The following is an 18,456-nucleotide window of genomic DNA, read 5'->3' as shown; positions in this document are numbered from 1 at the left end:
CACATCCACCGAACCATTCGCATTTCCACCCTTTCCAGCCTTCGTTGCTGCTCTACGTTCATTACCCATGTCTCGCTCCCATAAATCATAACACTTCTCACACATGCAGCATACAACTTTCCCTTCAGCTTCAACGACACTCCCCTCCTCGTCAGCATGCCACTCAGTTCCCGAAACTTCTTCCATGCACATCTCACTCTAGCAACCATTGCCGAGTCTGATCCACGTTCTCCATTCAGCATGTCTCCAAGGTAACAAAATGTTTACACCTTCCAGCTTCACGCCGTCTCCAAGATCCAACTCAACATTTCCTCCATCTGCAGCTCCCTCTGTGCACACCTTACACTTGAATGTAGCTGCCACACTGGTTAATGACCCTCTCAAACCACTACATTTTTGATGAACCCACTCAGCGCACATTGTACATTGAATGGAATTCACTCTGACACCCTTCCTGCACACAGCACACGGCCACTTCCCAGTTCTTTCCACCTCACCACATGCTTTACCAATTGCCATCACCTTCGTTTTTCCGATATTCACCTTCAGACCTTTTGCCTCCATACATTCCTTCCACTTGTTCATCTTCTCCTTCAGTCCATCCATACTTTCTGCAATCAACACCAGATCATCTGCATACAACAACTCCCATGGTAAACCCTCCTTTACGTTCTGAGCCAGCACCTCCACCACAGCTACAAATAGTAATGGACTTAGTACCGACCCTTGATGCACTCCCACCTTTATCTCAAACTCACCACTGTTCCCGTCCTTCGTCCTTACAGCTGTGCGCGCTGTTTTGTACATTGCTATCACTACTCTGATCAACCATTCCTCCACTCCTAACTTCCTCAATGCCCATGTCACTACTTCACGTGGAACCCTATCGAATGCTTTCTCCAGATCAACAAACCCAAGAAACAACTTCTTCCTCTTCTCCATGTACTTCTCCTGCAACTGCCTCACAATAAAAAGCGCGTCTGTCGTTCCTCTTCCTGGCATAAATCCAAACTGCATTTCGTTAATCTTCACTTTCTTCCTTATCCTCCTCTCCAACACCCTTTCCAATACCTTCATTCCATGCTCCAATAACTTTATCGCTCGATACGAGCCACACTCCAGAGGGTCACCTTTCCCCTTGTATAGAGGGACGAGGGTACTCGGTTCCCAATCCACTGGAATGTGGCCTTCTTTCACCACCAGATTGCAGATCTCTGTCATTCTCTTCACATCCCAATTTCCCGCTGCCTTCAACATATCTCCCACAACTCCCGTCGGCCCTCCGGCTTTTCTACTCTTCATTGCTTTTATCGCTTCCTCAACTTCCTTCTCGGTTATCTTCTCTGCCGGTCCTAAAACTGGGTTACTCTCCATGTTGCCATCCCATTCATTCTCTGCATTCAACAGTATTTCCATATCGAAATATCTTCCCCCTGAAGATACCGAAGACTCAAAATACCCCAAAGACCCAAAACACCCCAAAGACAAAAAAATACCCTTAAAGGCCTGGAGGCTCCAAAAGATCCTGAAGACCCAAATGGCCCTGAAGACCCAACACAACATGAAGACCCAAAAGACACCGAAATGGTCAAAGATGCCTATACCTTTGAAACGACGTGCGGCGAGGCGCGCTCCACGCGCCGAGACACACTATTATGTAGAATAATGTATCACACAAAAATGAAACTCGTGATTTCCGAAGGCAGTTCATGAAAGATATTCAAAATGGCTCCCCTGCTCCAACAAGCACAAACGGATCCTCCTGGTGAAGTTGGTGATAACTCGTCTGCATTCCTGAACAGGGATAGCTCTGATGCTGGTGGCGATTGCAATTTTGAGGTCGTCAATAGTCTGAGGTCTCCCCTAGTACACTCTGTCCTTCACGTAACCCCAAATATAGAAGTCAGGTGGGTTGAGGTCTGGAGAATGGGGCACCCATTGGACATCTGTCCATCATGAGATGATCCAATCACTGAATTTCTGTTGTAGTCAGTGTAACAATCTGGAGGAAGCATGAGGTGTTCCCCCTATCTTGCTGAATCCATTGCACAGCCCTGTCGATGTGGCGCTTCCTGGAAAATGCAACTCAGAATTTCCGGATAGCTTTCAAGTACCTTTCAGTGGTTATGGTTAACAATTTCCCTTCTTCATCTTGAAACGAGAGACGCTCAATGATGCCAGATTTGGTTAGGGCAACCCATGCAGTGCATTTCTGGCTGTGCAACGGCCTTTCAAAGACTTTGCCATGAGAACTAGAACCCAAAAACACGTTGCTTTTAGAGTTAACATGACCACTTAAGATAAAGTGGGCCTTTTCAGAAAACCACACATTACTCAAACAAGACCGAAAGTCAAACAGCGGCATAGCTGGGCTTGTTTGATACTTTAGTTGAAGAGGATAGTATGACCTGGGTGGAGATACCAGTTCGCAAATAATGTAAGTATTAAGTTATTTTGAAGTACTCTAAGTCTCGAAGCTGTCTGTCATGGGAGTGAAGAGATTACATTGAGACACCATATGATTTATTCTACATGTTGGTCAGTTAGTCAACACTATCAAAGTGACCTCAGAACCATCCCAACACACACCTCTGTGTGTGTTACGGAATGAGGTGTTTTCCGGTGGCCGGAGTGCAAATCCTGCCACTAAACTCCTTGAGAGAGGACCCAGTGAATTGGTACTCATTTCGCCGACCTCAGAAGGATGACAGGCTGAGTCAACCCCCCCCCCCCCCTCGTGTTAATTCAACAGCTGACCGATATTCAAACTCAGGACCCAAGGATCCCAAGCCCTCTACCCTAACCGTTAAGCTGTTAATTCAACAGGTAACCGGGATTCAAAATCAGGATGTTAGGATCCCAAGCCCTCCACCCTAACCGTTAAGCCAACACCAGGCATAGGGTGGTTGGAGGCAGACATAAGAAATGCTTCAATGTTTGAAGAGCCCTTAATCAAAGTTTCAATTACATTATATGATCTGGGGAACATGCACCCCTCCTCCCCCCTCCACCCCCATCATATATCAATCATCACCCTGTTGTCATAATTTCAGTTTCACCCAATCATCAAGTGTGATAATTTGCCGCAACCAGGTATATGACGCAATATATGAACGTTCCCTAAAGGGTGTTGAAAGAAACATAACTGGCATAGCCAAATGGCATTACATTCTACCTTTCCGAATTGTAATTGTCAGCAATAAAAGTCACCCAATATGTAGGATAAATATGTGAGGGACATACATACATACGGAGAGACAAACGCTGTAAACGCAGGAACCAAACATCTACGCCGTAAAAAATCGTTTGTTTAATCACGAATTTGCCAGTTCTAAAAGTCATTTTGTGATTTTGAAGAAGAGGAAGAAGCACTAATGTATGGTTTATTCACACAGCAGTTTGAACAGAAACATTTATTCTTCTATGACAGTAGAAACCTTTTAGAAGGACACGGAACGAGCATACAAAATTATATATACATTGGTGATATTTTGCGAAGCAATAGAAAAATATATAAAACTACACAGAATGAACCACAAACAACAACAACCACAGCCACGATAACAATCGAGTGTTATAAAAGATCCTTATTGTCACGTGTTTTACTTCATGTGTTTCACATGTTTGTTTGTGTTCCAGACTGAATGAAAACCGTAAAGATAGAGCATGCAGATTGTGATACATGACAGGTTCAACGATATATCCGGCCTAAACGACATAGGAATCAAAATGGTGGTGTGTGGAGTCAGCCGTCATACCGCCGTAATGACACCATATCGCCCCTGTCATGTGACCAGATCCTCAGCTCTGATTGGTGTACGTTTGAGGGGACATACATACATACATACATACATACATACATACATACAGACAGACACACTGTTCTAGACAGCTTTGCCCTATGGGCTACGCCGTAAAAATTTGGATCCCTACGCATTTTTCCTCAAACCATTCACACATCGTCACACAAAGTTGTTTATCATTGTCTTGTGGCGGGCACAAGGGGCAATAATTCCGTGCACCAGTGGGTGGCGCGAGCGTCCAGGCGGGAACTAAAATGCATGCCCTGCCTTTTGACTGATCGATGGCCACGGCGTTTGCGGGCGCAAAGCTGGCCCTGGCCAACGCCACCATGCTGGCGCACCCGGCGCCCGATCGCCCTCACCACCGACGCATCGGACGACGCGGTGGGCGCGGTGCACGAGCAGTGAGTGAGTGGTGCTTGGTAGCCGCTGGCATTTTTTAGCCGGCAGCTTCACCCGCACGAACGCCGCTATAGCACCTTCGACCACGAGCTGCTCGGGCTCCACCTGGCGGTACGACACTTCCGCCATCTGCTCGAGGGCCGCCCGTTCACGGCTTTCGTCGACCACACACCCCTTGTGTTCACGATGGCCAAGGTCGCTGAGCCATGGTCGGCACGGCAGCAGCGTCACCTCTCTGCCGTGTCCGAGTACACGACGGACATCCGTCACGTCGCGGGTAAAGACAACCCGGTGGCGGATTGCCTTTCCCGGTCCGTCGCGCACCCGGTCCACCTCGGGATCGACTATGCCCGGATGGCGGAGGGCCAGACCGCCGACCCCAGCGTCCAGGCCTTGCGGACCGCCGTCACGGGCCTCCGCGTCACCGAGGTGCCGTTCGACGTCGCGGGCGCGGCCCTCCTGTGCGACGTCTCCCTCCGCCGGCCTCGCCCCATCGTGCCCGCTGGCTGGCAGCGCACGGTTTTCGACGCCATCCACGGCCTGTCCCACCCGGGCACGAAGGCCTCCCAGAAGCTCGTCGCGGCGAAGTTCGTCTGGCATGGCCTCAGGAAGGACGTCCGCGACTGGGCCAGGACGTGCCTCGCGTGCCAGCGCGCAAAGGTCCACCGCCACACCCAGGCCCCGTTGGCCCCGTTTACGGTGCCCGAGCGTCGGTTCGACCATGTTCACGTCGACTTGGTGGGACCTCTGCCCCCCTCGCGGGGGTTCACCCACCTCCTCACCATGGTGGACCGCACCACACGGTGGCCGGAGGCCGTGCCATTGGCGGCGACGTCTGCGGCTGATGTGGCGCAAGCCTTCATCGCCACTTGGGTTGCCCGGTTCGGTGCCCCCTCGGACATCTCGTCCGACCACGGCCCCCAGTTCACCTCGGAGCTCTGGGGCGCGGTGGCGCAAGGGCTCGGCGTCCAACTGCAACGCACCACGGCCTACCACCCCCTGGCCAATGGCCTGTGCGAGCGCTTTCATCGCTCGATGAAGGCCGCGCTCCGGGCCAGCCTCCGCGATGGCAGCTGGGCCGACAGGCTCCCCTGGGTCCTGCTGGGCCTCAGGACGGCGCCCAAGGACGACATGCGCGCGTCCTCGGCGGAGCTGGTCTTCGGGCAACCACTGCGGGTACCGGGCGAATTTATCCCCGACTCCACGGCTCCTTGGTCCGCGGTGCAACAGCGCTCCACCCTGCAGGAGACCGCCCGGAGGTTCGCCCCGGTGCCGACGGCACACCATGGTTGCCCGTCCTCCCACGTCGCCCCAGAGCTTCGCCCGGCGGAGTACGTCTTCGTCCGGCACGACGCCCACCGGGCACCGCTACGGCCCCCGTACGACGGGCCCTTCCATGTGCTGGAGACTGGGGACAAATATTTCACCGTCGACATCGGCGGTGCCCCGGATCGTATCTCAGTGGACCGCCTCAAGCCGGCCCACCTCGATCTGGACCACCCCCCGCAAGCAGCTCTGCCTCCGCGTGGAGGCCGCCCCCCGGCGGTCAGACCCCGGCACCCCCCAGCCCCGCTACCCCCCAGCCCTGCACGCATCGCCAGGGGGCGTTTCGGCCGGGTCATCCGGCTTCCCCGCAAGCTCACCCTTCAGGTGCGCGGGAATTCTGGGGGGGCGCGTGTGGCGGGCACAAGGGGTAATAATTCCGCGCACCAGTGGGTGGCGCGAGCGTCCAGGCGGGGAACTAAAATGCATGCCCCGCCTTTCGACCGATCGGCCACGCCCGGGGGCAAGGCGTGGCCTCGGGACATATATGCGGGCTCTAAGTTCAAGCCCGCCCAGTGCTGAAGTGCGAGCTCTGAATAAAGACTCTTGTTGTATCAACGCGTTGTGGCCTACCTCTCTGGCAATCGAGTCGTGTGTGCACAGCACCACAGTCTGTTAGTTTTTGCTGCACTTGTATGTGATACGGGTACATTTGTTGTTCCTGCTTCAGAATTCTTTATGTGCTTGATAAAGATAAGTTCAATTCTTGAGATCGATGACACAGCAATTTCCTCGAACTCCTCCTCAAAACTGTTTCATGGACCACTTCAATGTTTTCCCGTGTTCTTGCAGTCCTCGGGCGACCAGACTTCAAGCAATGAAGATTTTGTACTATCCCGTTGTACTTAAACCTCTTTGTCAATCGATAAATAGCAGACCTATCTGGGGCTAATCTCATCTCGAACTTCTTTCTGAATCATGTTTGAGTCTGATTAAATGACCTTGTAGCAAAGTAAGACTCCACAATAAAGATCCTTCGTTCAATTTATCAATGCCATCTTTGCAATTAACAGTACGACTCTGATGTTTGCAGTTTTTCCTCCAAACCTGCAATAGAAATTTTTTTGTATTAAAAAATAAAAATTTCACGTAACTCTAAGAGGTTTGGGGTTTTTTTTATGAAACACCCTGTATTAATAAAATGCACAATTCTCTATAGAGCATCAGTTCTGCCGAGGCAGTTTCTTGGCTAGGGTTACAATCCCGGATGGGTCAGCATTCCGACATTCAGATACTCGGCTGAAGGTGCAGGGATTTGTAATTTGTTGAGGATGCCGGCGATAACTTGCCCACTGTTCATAAAGGACACCATGGGATCTTTAACATCCACCAACTAATGTCGGTAGATGGGACACAGTTTTATTTCCATCTGAGGGACGGCACACACATTGATACAGATTGTCAACTTATGTTAGGGTTAGGGTTAGGGTTAGGGTTAGGATTAGGGTTATTAGGGTTATTAGGGTCAGGGTTAGGGTTAGGGTTAGGATTAGGGTTAAGGTTAGGATTAGGGTTATTAGGGTTGGGGTTGTTAGGATTAGGGTTAGGGTTGTTAGGCACCTGAGCCCTCCCTGTGAAACACCAGGATGACAGATTATAGCAAGTTCAATATGAGAAACCAGGCTAGACAGCTCAGAGAAGAGTGCACACCCTTTACCTTTAGGCTTTCCTGCCATTCCTTAATGGTAAATAGCCAAACATTTTTAGATGCTGCAACTGGAGTAATTCCCAATGCACGTCCACATAAAATCAATGCAGAAATCGAGGTGGAACTGAAGGGTCCTTAATCCAAACTTCTACATCTAGAAGATCTACTTGTGGAAGGATATGGCACAAGTGACAGAATGCCAATGAAATTGTCGTCACTGATAATGCGCTAACTTGTCGGTCATCCGTAGTCCGAATGAAGGGCCACAACATGGAGCTGCCAAAAGAGAATAACGCCTTTTACTTACTGTCTCTCTAAGTTGTCAATCTCCTGATTATTCTCCTTCACCTGTGTGCGAAAATCATAACTTATTCGAACATGCAGCCATCTTTAACAAAAGCTGTAATGGTCAGACTGGCCTTGACATTTAAAAGTAGATTTTGCCACCGGACTCAAACAATACTCTGGAACAGCTAATGATGAATGGGCTTCTGGGAACTGCCAAATACCTGTTTTAGAAGCTTTTCTCTCTCTTCCTGCGGAGACAATATAGAGTGATCTTCGGCCAGCATCTGGTTCCGACGAAGCTCAAGGCCCCTCAGACGGCCGTGCAGTGCAACTGCTTCCTGCTTTATGGGGGCGTTTACCAGCTCCTGTGTGTCGGGAGAAGAGGTGAAAATAAGAAAAAGCTAAGGGGCCATCTAAAATTATCAACATTTTCAAAATACTACAAATAGTAGCAAAACGCTTTGTTTTTTAAATGAACGGCTGTGGGTAATTTTGTAATGTATTTCACAATCTCTGTGAACTCATCCAGCAAAGAGTGGGGCACCATGATGTTTTATATGTTGTGTCGACAAATACCTTGTACACTATCTACGTGCAATCGCGAAGCAGTTATGACTGTTTTTGGGCATGATTGAACGTACTGTCAAGGCAAGCGTCAAGAGAGTGTGCAGTGTGCACACACATTTAACACTCCATATATGAGACGATGCGTATGTATTTTACATACGTACACACACACACACACACACACAAAGGTAATATGGGGTACTTCTAGCACTAGTCTGCCATGAAATCACAGCATGGCCAGCTGCGAAGTGATGCCTGCCACATCAATATAATGCATGTGGAGATTTCGATCGAGCTATCGACTCAGAGCATGGCCCGATGTCATTGATGACGTGCATGCTGGACGCAAGATGATCGAGTTTGTTTTCTACATTTTATTGATTAGTACACCCACTCACTATGGGAGCAGCAGGGGGTCATGCTATTATCCTTGTTATTACTGCCAATTATTGTGACTATTACTTATGCTAGATCAGGTCATTGAAAAGATCAGACCGTGCCTCACCATTCTAAATTCCTGATAATTAAATTTACTTCTGTAAGAGTGTCAGGGGGAGAGGGGGGGGGGAACAAATCACAAAACCCCTCCAGGAGTGGGGATATTGTTTCGTAATATTATTAATATTATGCTATTGTCATAAGTGTTGTTATTACTTTTATAATGAGATGTGGCTTTGGAAGAACGACTCGAAAAACGCCTTGGAAGAACTCCACGGAAGGAAGGATTGTGTTATTAACACTTGTCGGCTATATACTGTAGACTACAGTGGATCTTCAATCAGGTGCATTTGTCAACGTGATAAGCACAGACTGATGTCCGGATTCCTCCAAATTTCTTTCAGTTTAGTGTTAAACTGCGTTAGTGACTGTTTAAAAAGGTAATTATATGTGTTTGTGGTTTGTAATATTTTTACTTCTGGTAGCGGTGCTCCCATGAAAATGGCACGATAAGTTATTTATACACGTTAACACGGCGTTTGTTCAAGGAGGGAAAACCCCTTTGGGGAGGGGGAGATGTGAAGAGTATTACTTTTGTTTTGTAATAATATTAATATTATGATTTTGTTATTAGAAGCATCCTTGGAAAAGCGCCACGATTAAGCTATCTTAACACGGATATACACTTCAACAAGCAACCCCATTGGTGGAGAAAACCCCTTTGGGGTGGGGGGCAAATGAAGTCGCTACAACCTTCATTGTGTGACCCTTAGTCCTCCTGTCAAGTTTGATTGAGATTGGATAAAAGTAACGACTGAATGTATTGCAGTCAAAAATCGTCAGATAGACAGACAGACACACAAAATTGCATATTTTAGTATGATGTGCGTGTTTAGTATGATGTGCGTGTTTTGTACGCTGCTCCCTTCCTATGCCATCTCCAGGCGCTGCATAACGTCATTGCCAGGCACCGAAGGGGGCCCAGAAATGACGCACACTGAAAGGGAGTACTCAGTTTTCACTCCGGTTGCTTGTTTGTTTGTTTGCCCAGGCTATATCTCAGCCATCCGATGAGCTAGGAAGCTGAAATTTCGACACAATAGTGAGGAAGTACTTTGGCAAAAACTGTATTTTTTGTTTTTTGAGTCATCAATTTGTTATTTAATTATTATCGATTAATTAAGTACTTATTTATTTCCTTTCTCATCTGGGCATTATCTCAGGCACCTTTTGTGCTAGGAAGCTGATATTTGGACATGACAATGACCAAGTGATTTGGCTGTAAAGACTATTTTTTAATCACTGATACTGTAAAGACTTTTTGATTTATTGATTGATCAATTAATCGATTAATTATTTAATTATTCTATTAATGACTTAATTAATTATTTTTTTAAGATACAGATTCAGATGAAACGGTGGTGGTTTAGGTATTCTATTAGCAAATTGATTAATTATTTAATTCTTTTTATGAATACTATTTATTTTCATTATTAATCATTTATTTGAGCCTGGTGTTGGCTTAGCGTTTAGGGTGCCGGCTTGGGATCCTAGGATCCTGGGTTCAAATCCCAGTCGATCGCTGAATTAACGCCAGGGGGGTTGACTCAGCCTGTCATCTTTCCGAGGTCGGCAAATTGAGTACCAGCTTGCTGGAATGAATGATCACGGTGTGTACCCCGATTTAGAATAGGCACACCGTATCCCTGCGCATCGTAAGAGCGTGACCAAGGGTTGGCGTCAGGAAGGGCATCCGGGCATAAAAAAACATTGCCTCAAACAGGGAACCATGATTTTAATGGGGCCCGCAAGGCTAACCCCTGCTCTAGCGGGGAAAATGGCCTTAAAACGATCATTCATTCATATTCATTCAATCATTTATTTACTTTCTTTCTCATCTGGGAAATATCTCAGGCACCTTTTGAGCTAGGAAGCTAATACTTGGACATGACAGTGACCAAGTGATGTGGCTATAAAGGATATTCTTGATTTATTGATTAATCAATCAATTAATTATTTATTTTTTCCAGATTAATGACTTATTTAATTAATTTTCAAAAAGTTACAGCTTCGGATGAAGCACTGGTGGTTTAGGTATGCTATTAGCCAATTGATTAAGAAAATATTTTATGATCATTATTTATTTATTTTAGTTATGCAATTAATCAATCAAATATTGTACACCTCTTCCACCCAATACAGTCTCGATGAGCTGCATTGCGGTATTGCCGGGCGCCTAAGGCGTTGCCGCGCTGTATATTTATTTATTTGGTATGGTGGCGGTGTACTTTGAATGTATCTGTACTTGTTCTTTTTGTTCGTTGTTCTGCAGTCAACTGGAAGTTTAAAATTGACATTTTCAAAAAGCATTTAAAGTTGTGCAGGAGTAGCAACAACCCTCACCATCCTACCATTCCTACTCCTTCAACAACTGTGAAAACGTCGATAATTTTTAACAGACCCTAATTATTTAAATTGATTTTAAAAATATTAAACGTCATATTTGTTTGAAGTCTCACATATTTCCTGAAGCCATCAAAATACAGGAGATGAGAAAAGGCCAAGAGGAGGTTTAACACCACAAGCATATCTGGCCAAAGCGTATCTGGCCAATCCAGGATTAAAGCAAAGCAGATATGAGAATGCCAATTGAACTTAGCCAGTCTTGGCACTCACCCACCACCAGACCCTGGGCTGGTTTAACCCGAATTCAAGTCAGTCGATCAACAGGAGATGGGAGTTTTCTGGGTTGACGACAGCAAAAATGGCATTTGCTGAGCAATGACTCACGCTTTGCAAGTTGTCTTTCTTCTTTGTCAAGGCATCTAAGTCATGCTGCATGTTCTGGAGCTCCTATAGAGAATGCATAGCATGGACAATTAGCAATCAATGAGTTGTCACTTTCCAACTCCCTGAAATTCTAGCCTCTTAAAAGAGTTAGCGAGCAATTAAGCTTCAAAGTTAAAAATGACTCTCTGTTTAGTTGAGGATATATTTTTTGAAAAAAAAACAAAGATAAATTTGAAATTATGTACAAGGAGGGACAAAAGTGGAGAAAAAGATGTGATAAGACCATTATTAGCAAATGGTAGAAGAGCATATTAAATAATAAAATCACATACAATATAAATGCATCACAAAAAGTTCAAATATAGTTTTATGGAATTTGGTATAACTGTAAGCAAACCTGGTGAAGGAAAGCCAAACAGAAGGCCAGGTTCAGGATATATACAAAAAATAGAAGACTTCATTAATCTTGAAATGCACGTTGAGTAAGCATGGTTTAGAAGAGGAAGAGGTGCTAGAGATGAAGTCGCAAATCGGAGGTGGATCATGAAAAGAGCAGGAAAATATCAAAGGAATTGTGTACCTCTGTTTTATAGAATACTGGCATTGCCAGGCAGGGGGGGGGGGAGGGGAAGGGGGAAGGGGAGGGGGAGGGGAACGGGGGGGAGGGGAGGAGAGTGGGGGAGGGGAGGAGAGGGGGGGAGGGGAGAGCGGGGGGAGGGGCGGGGAGGGGGGGAGGGGAGGGGAGAGGAGGGGGAGGGGAGAGGAGGCGAGGGAGGGGGAGGGGAGGGGAGGGAGGGGGAGAGGAGGGGGGGGGAGGGGGAGGGAGGAGGGTGAGGGGAGGGGGGAAGGGGGAGGGGAGGGGGGGAAGGGGGAGGGTAAGGGTGGAAGGGGGAGGGGAAGGGGGGAAGGGGGTAGGGTGTAGGGGGAAGGGAGGGGGTAGGGTGGAGGGGGAAGGGAGGGGGAAGGAGAAGGGGGGAAGGGGAGGATGGAGGGGGGAGGGGAGGGAGGAGAGGGGAGGGGAGGGAGGAGGGGGGAGGGGAGGGAGAGGGGTGAGGGGGGAGGGGAAGGGGGGAAGGGGAGGATGGAGGGGGGAGGGGGGGAGGGGAAGGGGGGAAGGGGAGGATGGAGGGGGGAGGGGAGGACGGAGGGGGGAGGGGAGGTAACATTACATTACACACACACAAACTGTGTTTTATGTTCAATGGTCTGGCAGCGGGGATGGAACATCACGTGATCGCTCTGAGCGAATCAGCGCGCTGCTCTGCCACCGGCTAAGATTCCGTGTATAATATTCCTCGCTGAAAAAAAATCTATGTGAAACATGCCACAATCTATGCTAAATCATGCTAAATGCTAATCATGCTAAAATCTATGCTACTTGCTGTGAGTTTATGGCGGCAAGGAACATCACGTGATCGCTCTGAGCGAATCAGCGCGCTGCTCTGCCACCGCCTCAGATTCCGTGTATAATATTCCTCGCTGAAAAAAAATATGGATCTAAAGATGAAAGAAAAAAAAACCTATGTGGTGTGAATGGCAATGTTCCTCGCTGAAATGTGAAAAAACGCATTCGCTTTTCGCTCTGAATTACGTGCGAACGCGTAACTGAGTTTATGGCGGCAAGGAACATCACGTGATCACTCTGAGCGAATCAGCGCGCTGCTCTGCCACCGCCTCAGATTCCATGCATAATATTCCTCGCTGAAATGCGCTGAGGTAAAAATGTGGTAAAAAAATATTATGAAATAATTTTTTTTAGGTCGACCATGTTCTTCCCAGGCTCAATGGCCATGTCTATGCCAAATATCAAGCACGTGAGCCTCTCCGTTTAGGAGTCTATCGGTAACATTACACACACACACACACACACACACACAAACTGTGTTTTATATATATAGATAGCAAGGCTTTCGATTGTGTTGATCATTAATTAATGTGGATTGTGTTGAGAGGAATTGGGATGTTGAAGCACCTGATATGTCTGATAAGAAGCCTGTACACTAACCAGGAAGCTAATTTAAGAACAGGGTATGGAGAATGGTTTGGAATTGGAAAAGAGGTTAGAGGAGGGCACATCCTCTACCCTTACTTGTTAAATCTGTGTGTTGGATGAGATCAAACTTGGATGATATAGAGGCTGGAGTCAGAATTGGAGGAAGACGTATCAATATTCTAAGGTATGCTCATGATACTACTCTGTTAGCAGAAATTAAAGAGGACTGATGAAATTGCTGCAAGCAGTGAAGAAGGAAAGTGAAAAAGCTGGTCTTTAGTTAAACCTAAAAAAGATTAAAATCTTGTCAACTTAGGAGATCGACGTGTTCAGATTGGGAGACGATCATATGGAAATAGTGGAAAGTTTAATCTTCCTGGGTTCTAAGATTGAAGCGAGTAGAGAATGTGGAGGATAAATTAATAGACGGTCAGCATCGGGGAGAGCAGCAATGTCACAATTGACAAAGATCTGGAAAAGACAAAGATGCGACAATGCAAACCAAGAGGAAAATGGTGAATGCTCTGGTATTTCCAGGAGCTGAGTGTGGATGTGAGTCATGGCCAGTGAAAAAGAAAGAAAGGAAGATTGATAGTGTTACGGTTTTGGAAATGTACACTGGGGGAGAGCATTCATGTCGACATAGAATTCCCCAATGGATAATGAATGATGGCTTACATATGCACGTCATTTCTTTTCGAGAACATATCCAAGATGGCCGACTGGCGGCAATTTTGTTACTTAAATGTGTCTCCAACAACTTCTTGGACATGCATAGTCAGATTTTCTTCAAACTTGGCACAAAGGCAATACATGAGTGTACATATGCAGAATATTTGGTTTTGTCATCTGACCAGAGATGGCTGACTGACAGCCTTTCACTCCGTACAGCAAAATTACTGAAACCATGGTGGGGGCTATGACATTTTATGTCTTTTTCTTCTTGTTCATATTGTTGTGGATATGAGAATGGTTTTTGTTTTTTTTGTTGTTGTTGTGTAAATTGTTGTAAAAATATCACCCTCCTTACTCCAGTGTTGTATAAAGGTCAAAGGGCGTTCCCGTAGTTAATTCCATAAAGCATACACGAAGGACACCATATATCCATGTTCAGTAGTTATATCCTTATTATGTGTATTAGGCTAAGGATTTGTCTTCCATTAATTTGACACTCCATTGCACTGCATTAAATAAAGTAGATCCCTCCGACATGGCATCTTCCAAGTGCCAGGTTTAGCCACTTTGCTGCATTTCATCTGCTGTCCACTTTGCTGCATTTCATCTGCCGTCCACTTTGCTGCATTTCATCTGCCGTCCACTTTGCTGCATTTCATCTGCCGTCCACTTTGCTGCAATTGCCAACTGCATTTTGGGCGGTTTTCTTCATTCGCCATTGCTGCCCTTTGGCTGGGGCTAGCTCGAATCGCCCCCAAAACCACCATTGGCCACGAGGCAAGGTCGGGGAAGAAGGGCGTGTCTCCACCTCGTCATAGAGGGGAGGAGTGAACCAGCCCTTGCCGACCAACCCAGAACGAGGGGTTGGCTTTAGAGGGCGGAGAGAGAACGTTTGAGGGAGGTTGGCAAAAGGGTCAAGGGTGGGGCTTATATAACCCGAGGCAGAGGCCCCCAGAGAGAGTCGAGGAGGGAGGAGATCAGAACACCGAAAAGCCTGGAAGTTGGTGTTGGACTAAGCAAGAGAGGAAGTTGTTGGACTGGGCGGGACTAAGAAAGAGAGAGGAGAGAACCCGTCATGCCAGACCCCCCACCAGCGCGTCGGCTCCACCAAGCAGCTCCGACCCGTGATCCCGCGCACAGGACAGGATCGGTGGCATCGGCGGCCGTCGAGGTCCAGCCCGACGTCCCATGCGGGATCAAGCTCCAGCCAGCTCCGTGCCTTCCTCCCCCTCCAGCCACCCACCTCCTTCCAGCCAATCCACTCTGCAATTCCCCGTGTGAGTCCGTCTTTGTTTGTTCTGTCCAGGGAATAAGTTAAGCCTGTTAGATAAGCTAGTATTTTCACTGTCTCTCTTTGATTCTTCTGTAAATTATTTTATTATCCTTCCTTCTCCTTGGTTTCTTTGATTGTGTAAATAGTAGGAATAAATTTAGTAGCATTTCAAACCTTGTCTTCTTCTTCTTCTTCTTCTTCTTCACATCCGTGTCGCCTTTGTCTTTTCCCTATTGAATATCTGTGGCGCGATTTTGGCCAACGTCCAGGAATCGGGTTAGTCGGGGTAACTGTTAGGGCCGCGGCACCATCCGCTCGGCAAATCAACATCTTATCCGCGGTCCGTAACAATATTATCATGATATTATCGTGATAATCGTGATAATGAGGTCCATCATCGTGATATAGGTTTTTCCATTATCACCAAGGCCTAGTTAAAATACATTTACTGCTTCATGGAGCTGTATGAATCAAATTGGCGCCCCTTTATATGAATTTTTCTAGAGCATTACTTGGTTCCTCCTAAGAACACAAGGATAGTCCAGCATGCACACGAGATTTTTTTTGAATGTCCTTTCTTTTCTATAGTTTGGTATTTTCCACAAGCCATGGAATGTCCCTTCTTTTCTATAGTTTGCCACATGGCACATACCATATAAAGGGGCGCTATGCGCCTGGCATTTTCCCCAAGATACTGATAGCAGTCAACAAATAAATATCAAAGGCCCAATCAGTCAGGTAGGGTTTGAGACGACAAAGTGCATAAATTGTGTTCGTACATTGGAGACAGCAAAGTGCCTTTTTTCTCTCATGAAGAGTAATGCTCAAAACGTCAGCCTCAACTTGTTGCTCACAACAGTAAACTTAAACTTTCTCAACTCTTATTTTGGAAAATCCATTGGTAATAAGTTATATTACATGCAGAAAATGTAGAAAAAGGTCATTAAAGACATTAGTGTAAGTTACCATTAATTATAGGGACAATGGACAAGCCAACACCATATACAGGGAATTTGAACATGGGGTTCCAGCATCATGAGCTAAGTGCTGGGATGGGAATGTCAAAGACACCGATGTAAAATGATAAAGATACCTTTATCACTTTATCATTGTGAGTAAGTCCACATCCTGGTTCTAAAAATTGACGATTCATAGGATGAACTGTGCAAGTTAATGACTCAGCAGGCAACAGTCGTATGCATAAAGCAGCCAAGAGCAGGCACATAAAGTAAAAACAAAGCACCTAAAGCTCTGATTCTGAGATTACACCTACTTGAATACTTCTGAAACTTGGTTCTTCCCCCTCTCCCTCCCATCCCCCACTCCCAGGCCCCCACTCCAACCCCACACCCCATCATCCTCCTCTTCCCTCTCTACCACAACCTCCCCCCCCCCCCCCCCCCCATGTGTGGTGAACATTTTCCTTGCACTCCTTTATAAGTGAATAGGTCAAGGAATCAAGACATTTATTAAACAACAGGATTGAGCAATGTTCAAGATGGATTATATCAGCAAGGTTTGAGAAATCTAAGCTGTTGGTGAATTAGGGTTAAACACGATTTCTCTTAAGCTTGGCAGTTGTCCAATGGCTTTGCACGTGTCCAAAAAAAAGTGGACACAGCAGCTGATTCAATATGAAATGCCATGCTAGGTTTCGGTCAGAAAGAACATCCCGAGGCAGCAGACTATGTGCAAAATGCCAGCTCTCACTACTTCCAGGCGTCCGACATGGCTATACAGTTAGGATTATATATCTTTTTTAACATTACCATAACATACGAGCACTTCTGAGGATGGAGTCCTCAATCATTTAAAATTTTTGAATGCACAAATTAACCAGCAACATGGTAATTACCTCGTTACAATCTAAAACTCGAAATCACAGCAGCTTTCCTCCTTCGATCAAAGCTGTAATGCGACGCCATTTTTGGAGTAATGTTATTTGTGGCAAATCCTAAAACACACTTGTTTGGTTTGGATAACCTTGTGCTCATAAATACATGCTTTTTAAGGAGGGAGGGAATGACGCCAGAAATATGGGAAAGAATTCCAGAAAGTTCAGTTGAAAATGTTAAATTTTGATGATTTTGTGGAATTCAATCTTCTGTTGAAGCACCACATCTATTATGAAAGTTACAATCATATAATTTGTATAGATGTATGCAATCTCTTTATTAAAGGCGTAACTCATGGTTCACCTGCTGTAGCTGTTCGTTTCTGGACTTCAATTCATAGTACCGCTCCTGCTGGTCACGTGGCAAGGTCTGGACCAAGCCATCGGTGACCTGCTGCTCATGCTCAATGTCTGCTTGCATCTCCTTCAGCTGGGCCTCCTTCCTGAATACAACACAGAGAATAACCTAAGCCATGTCTCACCCCAAGTGCCCTCATGTCCAAAGCAAATGTTGAAGCTTTATAATTCCACCCACCAGCATTTGGTATTCGGGAACAAGCAGCCAAAATGGTTCGCTTTACAAGAAAATGAACAAAATATGGTTACATAATTTAACAGACTGCTTATCTGAAATCAAAACCAGAAATGTCTGACAAATGGTTTGAGTCAGTTTGTCCAGGAGTCCTGACTTTAGCAGCTAAACAATGAAATATAATTAACCACACAAGCAGTTTCACTGTGCATGGAAGAAGTTTCGTTTTCACCTCACAGAGTTCAGCAGTTTAGATAAATTGAAAAGATTTGAAAACGCAGTTGAAGAATCCAGAGCTAATAACGGAAGGCTTTTTATTTTGTCTGCTGACATCGTTGGTATAATCAACATTTGTACCTATCCATAATTAACACAAGCATATTGCCCAATCGCAGGCAGTATCAGAAGGCACTCTTGTCTTACTACCAAGTTAGGCATTCTGGGAGGTGTATGCTCAGATCGTGCTTGCTGCAACATTATTACATAACTAAAAGATATGTCCATCAAGGATGGAATGGCATTTGATATGATGGGAGGGCCATAGAACAGAAAACCAGAACAATCCCATGACTAACTGAACTAGAAAACAGTGGTGTGGGTGTAGTGTGACACCCCTAAGGACTTCACTGTGCCCTTGGCTCGTGGACCACTCGCCTCCGGCACTGGCACGACTTGCACTTGCGCCTCATATCACAACGCAGTTGACTCAACTGGACCCCCGCTCCAGCAGGCAATCGCTAACTCGACCCCCCGCTCCAGCAGGCAATCGCTAAGTCGACCCCCGCTCCAGCAGGCAATCGCTAACTCGACCCCCGCTCCAGCAGGCAATC

At 46.4% G+C, this 18,456-nt stretch overlaps 1 protein-coding gene across 1 annotated transcript in view; it reads right to left on the bottom strand.

Annotated features, from left to right (window-relative positions):
• IFT74 (intraflagellar transport 74) overlaps positions 1–18,456 on the bottom strand; it is a 108,631-nt gene that overhangs the window by 56,469 nt on the left and 33,706 nt on the right. The window contains exons 9-12 of the mRNA XM_078773461.1: positions 17,399–17,537; positions 11,260–11,322; positions 7,686–7,829; positions 7,484–7,524 (exon numbers count right to left, since the gene is read on the bottom strand). Of these exons, the coding sequence (XP_078629587.1) occupies positions 7,484–7,524; positions 7,686–7,829; positions 11,260–11,322; positions 17,399–17,537 (387 nt within the window). The remainder of the gene's footprint in view (positions 1–7,483; positions 7,525–7,685; positions 7,830–11,259; positions 11,323–17,398; positions 17,538–18,456) is intronic.

This window comes from Myxine glutinosa, chromosome 1, assembly GCF_964187855.1.
Source record: "Myxine glutinosa chromosome 1, kmMyxGlut1.1, whole genome shotgun sequence".
Classification (NCBI taxonomy): Eukaryota; Metazoa; Chordata; class Myxini; order Myxiniformes; family Myxinidae; genus Myxine; species Myxine glutinosa.
This window is presented reverse-complemented; position numbering and strand designations above follow the sequence as displayed.